The sequence below is a fragment of the Callospermophilus lateralis genome, unplaced genomic scaffold, assembly GCF_048772815.1.
Source record: "Callospermophilus lateralis isolate mCalLat2 unplaced genomic scaffold, mCalLat2.hap1 Scaffold_83, whole genome shotgun sequence".
NCBI classification, from domain to species: domain Eukaryota; kingdom Metazoa; phylum Chordata; class Mammalia; order Rodentia; family Sciuridae; genus Callospermophilus; species Callospermophilus lateralis.
In genome coordinates this window covers 3680259-3686345 of record NW_027516368.1, presented here as the reverse complement: position 1 = coordinate 3686345, position 6087 = coordinate 3680259, and the positions used below count along the sequence as shown (strand labels likewise).

The following is a 6087-nucleotide window of genomic DNA, read 5'->3' as shown; positions in this document are numbered from 1 at the left end:
TGTATATATATATATATATATATATATATATATATATATAATTTAAAAGAAAAAGTTCAAATGGAATATACTTTTTCAAATTTTATTTTTCATGTAAAAGAGAAAATTGATTTCATAATTGTAATTCTGGAGGCTTACAAATAAGATTAATGGATGGAAGCTATTGAGAAGCAAATTTTTAGTTAATACAAGGAAAACACCAGTTAGGACTTTCTTCAAATGAAATTGCTTCCTCTTGAAGTAATGAATTCCATACCATGGTTAATGTTTACACTAGACAAAGAAATTCTTCATACCATTGGGTTCACAGAAAAGCAGAGTTGGGATGGCCTAGAAGTTTGTTAGAAATTCAGATTGTCAGGACTTTTCAAATATCTGCATTTAAAAAATCTGCACCCTGATAACATCCTCAGGTGACTGCTGTACACATTAAAGCATTGAGCGGAGGTCATTCCCCACTCTGATGACAATTGGGTTCACAAACGATAACCTGTTCCTAGTCTGTGAATTTTGTCACATATTTTGATTTTAAAAGCATGTTTTTCTTACTTCGTTTGTCTCTGTTTTTTTAAAATTTCAAATGTCAAATGAAAAAGTCTATTGGAGTTTGACTCTTCATATTAGGTTTAATTTTATGAGATTATTTTCATATTACATCATCACAAAGTTCATCTACTTAATAAGAGGTCTGAAATGCCACTTTTTGAAAATAACTTTGTGCCTCATGAGCTCTACACCTAAAATATAGTTTTAACAATGCATTGAAAACAACAAAAACCATAACATCTGAAAGCCTCTGTTAGCAACTGCCTTGTGTCACCATCCTTATTGATTGCTCCATGTGGAGTCTTAGAACCTTTTAGTCACTAGGAGTTTGCTTTGACTGTTCAATAGGAAGCTGCTTGTGATGAAGGAACTTAGAAGAATTGTTACTTTCTTGCTTTTTCTTGCTTTATATCTATTCTCTCCTTTTAAAAGCAAATTTGTATTCTTTTCTTTTTATTACTCAGAGTTATCCAACATTCTAGATTGTTACTTCTGAGACAACTCAAGCCTTGTTTTGCTTTAAGTGCTTGGTGAGCACAACAATGATTTGTTTTTCAACAGAGAAATAAATTGATAAACTGTGGTAGCAATTATTCTTATGTATTTTTTTTGTTCAGAAAGCACATTCCTTGAGTTTTTTCTTCAAATGGAAAAAATTTTAATTAGCATAAATATGATACAGTGTAACAAGGAAACATCATAGAAATGAATAGGGCTTTCAGCTACAAACCTCTCTCATGACCCGATATTGTTTTTTGTGTGCATAATAACTAAGCTGTATGAAAAATCTCTGCTGTCAGCAATGGAACATCACGATTTACAATGTCTCCCTTCCAAAGGGAGTATATCACTACTTACAAAAGTAGCTGATTTATAGCAAGTGGCAAGAAGCAAGAAATCTTGGTTTTTATGGTGAAAAAAAAATGGCAGTTACTGTAAAGTTTTTCTTTGAGTTAGGGAAAGATTTGCTATTTGTGATGACTAATATGCTTGGCAACCTAACTGAAGACTTACTAAGTCAAATCATCTTTTGTCAAATGGTAATTCCATTATTGACAAAAAACATATATAAAATGTGTTTCTCCTTGCTTTGTAAATATTCTGATAACACTTTTATGTGTGAAACCCAAATATGAGAGTGATGCCCATTTACTTTTGTGTTTGCTTAATCACCATTAATTATGTTTCCTTTATTACCACTCACCCTCTTATCTGTCCCTTCCTTCTTGCTCCCCCAAATGCATCTCAAAGATTTTACTTGAATTCTGCTTTTTTTCTTTTTTAAATAAATCAATACTCTTTGAAAATGACAAAAAAAATAACATGCCAATCTCTTACGGCATGAAGGATATGTTTAGAATTTTTTTAAAAACCAAAAACCTAAATATGCTTTAAAAACTTTCTACTTTAGGCTAGGTATAGTGGTGCACACCTATAAGCCCAGCACCTGGGGAGGCTGAGAAAGAAGATCACGAGTTTAAAGCCAGCCTCAGCAATTTAGCAAGGCACTAAACAATTCATTGAGACCCTGTCCCTAAATAAAATACAAAATGGGGCTGGGGATGTGGCTCAGTGGTAGAATGCCCCTGAGTTCAATCCCTGGTACCAACAAAAACCAAACAAACAAACAAACAAAAAAAACAATAACAAAGAAAACTTGCTACTTTAATTGGTATTCCTTTGGGTTCTTGTAAATTTAAGGCATTTGTCTGTGTGTTTACACATTTCATTTTCTCTGGGTTGAAACATCTCCTTGTGATGTTTTCTTCTATAGTTTTTTGGATTTGCAACAATTTTCTCTTCTTTTGCTAATCTGCTTTTCCAGTGTTAATTTCCCTTTCCTCCTCCATTTTAGGGTCCCTTGCATTGTACTTCTTGGGGCTGCTGATGGGCATCTCACCTGCTGACTTGCTTTTCCTCATTGTTTTTCATAGTATCACTGTGGTGAGGATCCTTTCTTGTACAACACTTACCCATAGCCTATCCATCTGTCAAGACCTGTGTCCTATATGTTACCTCCCTGACTACTTTGGTGGTGTTTCCTCTGAAGCTATTTTTCTTCTGCTTACAGGCCTTCTCATTCTTACTTTGACTTTGATGTCCTCAATGCATGAAGATTCATCTAATTATTTCTATACTTCCACTGCTGTGTGTTAATTTGTCCATTTATCAAGAGCTTTTATTATGAAATCACCATTCCATTCATTTTTGTATCGTATAAGTGCTGAGAACTTTGGGACAGTCACTTTCTAGTAGTGAAGCAAGACCTTTGTTTACCAATCTCCATAAAGAGCAATGAAAGTTATGGTGAAAGATAAATGTGCAACCCAGCCTGGTGCTTCTGGTGGACCAAACAAATGACCAAGAACCATACTTAACTGCCTTGATGGGACATGCCACTTCATCATTTGTAAGTTATTAAGCTACAAAAGCCCATGTGGAAGGATAGTTTAGTAGTAATTTTCTCAATTAATAGCTGTGCTTTTCCTTTGCAAGTTAAAGAAATGAGAAGACAGCAACTACATCACAATACAACATAGGAAAAGTGAATCAAAGACCACAGATTATACATTTGTATAATTATTCTATTTCGAATGGATGTCTTCAGAATTCTAGAAATAAGCATGTGGCCAAGATCAAAGTAAAAGGGAGTTTTATTTGGTTTTCTGATCAAAGTGATCCAGAGAAGCAGAAGAAAGACAACAGAGATCTTTCAATCCATGATGGAATTGACCTCAGACAAGTTATGACATTAGTGCCTCCTATGTTAGACAATGACAGTGATTGATCTAAAAATAGCTAAAATTAGAAAATATGTGATATGCTAATGTCATTTCTCCTTATCAATAGCTGCCATAATATTTTAACACTTGTGATCTTCTTCAAGTAATAGGAACAAAGTCATAAAAGCATTTTACCATTAGAATTCCATGAATCCCACATATTCTGTTTTCTTCTAAATTTCACCCCAACTCTAAAATATATAAAGTCAGATTAGCATTTATGAAGGTTTTATAAATTTGAAAATTAATTATTTTGTAACTTTTCCTCAAATTTCCAATGCAGCCAAAAAATTTTCCCCCTAAATGCCTGGTCTTTCCTTTTCTGTAAAATAAGGAATCCTCTTTCACCTGTTTTATATATATATATATTTGTATAATATATACATTTTGTATTGGGTGTAGGAGAGGCAGTAGAAAAGCAGCTCCTATACTGGGCCCTATTCAGTAGCAGCTTCTTATTCCTTATGCTTAAGGAAGACTTTGAAGAAATAAAAGTTGTTTGGAAGAATCCAGGTGTAGTTGCTTTGTATGTTGTGATGGGTAGAAGGGATGAAGTGAAGTGTGAAGGCCACTCACACCCTCTATCTTGTCTGAGACTGTGTCCTGGAACCCTGAGGTGGAGAAAGCACCACTTTCATTCCTGCTTCCGGGGGTTGTTGACGGTCACGTTGTGATAGAGAACCACAAGTGAGAAGACAGACATGCCCACCTTGTTGGCGAAGATGGCAAGCTGCACGTCTGTGATCATCCTGACCAGCTTGACTCGGCTCCGATGCTGCCTGCACGCCAGCTGGAGGAGAGGTCTATATTTTAGAAGGAGGCTAGAATCTCATTTGACTTGTTTCCTTTACTTCCAGTATTCCCACATTCCTCATCACAAGCTAAAAACAGATGTGTTCAATTTTGCTTGTGAGTGCTTGGATTCCTAGTAGCATTGCATAAAGTTCATAATATGACCATGATATTAATTTGTCACAATTTCAGCTGATATTCATTATCTTAGCTTATGATATATATGTTCAATTCACTTACTTTATTTCTAAGCAAAGGATGTTTTCTGGTTACATATCTGCCCAAATGTGAACCCAGTACTTAACAAAGGAGCTGGATTGATTGGCATCCTCACTACAGTAAAGCATACAGTTAGTACTGTGGGAATCCCTTTTGAGTTACTGAAATCAGAAAACTTAGAGGATTATGATAATGAAAAAGTGAAACTAGGCAGAAGGTTATTAATTCATGGAGCAAAGTAAAACTCAAAGAACCTATAGTGATTGAAGAAATCTGGAAGAAAATAGGTAAGTCAATGAATGTCAACTTCATCCAGAAATGTCAAGAGTAGGACCTGAACCAAAGGTAAGGCTGACGTCCAGTTTTATATTTCCTATTAAGAAAATACTTTTCGGAGTGAGATCAAAGATGCAGATAGCTAGGTCTGGAAACCCACAGTTCCTGGAAAGCCATGAAAGCACAGAAACCATATTTCAACTTCACAGGTTTCAAGCTTGAATTTTTTCTTTTCAACCCAGAGAGAATGACCTTGACATACACATACCAAAATTTCAATTTACAAGGAAGGTTATACACAGACATATTACCTTTTCCCATGGTAAAATGTAAATGAAATGCAAAATTATAACTGTAAAATTTGTTGAGTACAATGGCAAAAACAAAGAAAAGCACCTGACCTCATTTCTGACAGTAGATAAGTCTATTTTGTAAACATGATAATTTTAGATTATCATGAAAGCTATAAATAAAATAAATTGGAGTCATGTGAGAGAAATTTAACCACAAAAGTAGGTTTTCTATTTTATTTATTTATTGTTCTCCTCTAGAGTAAGCTGAAGAAGTGACATTTTACCTAAGACCTGAAAGATGAGGATGTTCAAACCATACCAGAATGCAAAGGAAGAATGCCCAGGCAGGAGAAATAAGAAAACCCTTACCTATACAGGTGTTGGTGTCATATTATAACTTTCAGGATTTGGGAAAGACATTTAAGATATTGTTTTTTCTTGCTGTGGATTGATATTTCTGGCACTTCTAAGGGTAAATTTAAAAACAAATTCCATTTCTTTTAACTTCACTACCACCATCTGCCTTTCTACTCCCCCTCTGCACACTAAACAAAACAGTATTAAAACATCGATTTGTGATTCACACAAAGGGAACTTACTGCCAAGACTACACCTAGGATGGGTGCAGCAAGAGGCAAAAACCACTTACAATGCTTGACAATTTCCAAAACACAGATATCAACATCGACTTAAGACCTTTGAGCCAGCAGCAAGGAGTTCTGGTAGAGATGATTATGTGTTATCTTTGTGATTTATGTATGTGTCAACTTTAATGACGAGTGGTCTATGACTTTCAAATCAGAGTTTCACTTTGGATCTATTTTTTAAAAATAATAAAAATAGAGTTTAAAGTTGCTTGGAAATAACCTTTAGAATGCAATTTAAAAATAATAAGTAGAAAATAAATGTAAAACACTGTCAACCAATTCTTTAATAGATGGAAAAATAAATATTTAGGTGATATTGCATTTTTAAAAACAAAACGATCTGCAAGTTGAAGAGTATGAATAGCCCCGAAATGAAGAAGAATAGCTAGAAACTTTCATTCAGAGCATTACTTGTGACTCTTTATATACTTTAAAGTAGTCTGATACTTGAAGATTTTTTTTTGGAAAATAAGTGATGAAATATTTCAAAGGCTATATCAATGAATTACGAACATTCAGAAGGACAGATGA

General features: G+C 34.3%; 1 protein-coding gene across 1 annotated transcript; it reads right to left on the bottom strand.

The window, feature by feature from the left end:
• Nucleotides 1-3963: 3963 nt before the first annotated feature.
• LOC143641059 (dolichyl-diphosphooligosaccharide--protein glycosyltransferase subunit 4-like) lies at nucleotides 3964-4077 on the bottom strand. The gene has a single exon (XM_077108488.1). It carries the CDS (start codon nucleotides 4075-4077, stop codon nucleotides 3964-3966), a length of 114 nt encoding a protein of 37 aa, XP_076964603.1.
• Nucleotides 4078-6087: the final 2010 nt, after the last annotated feature.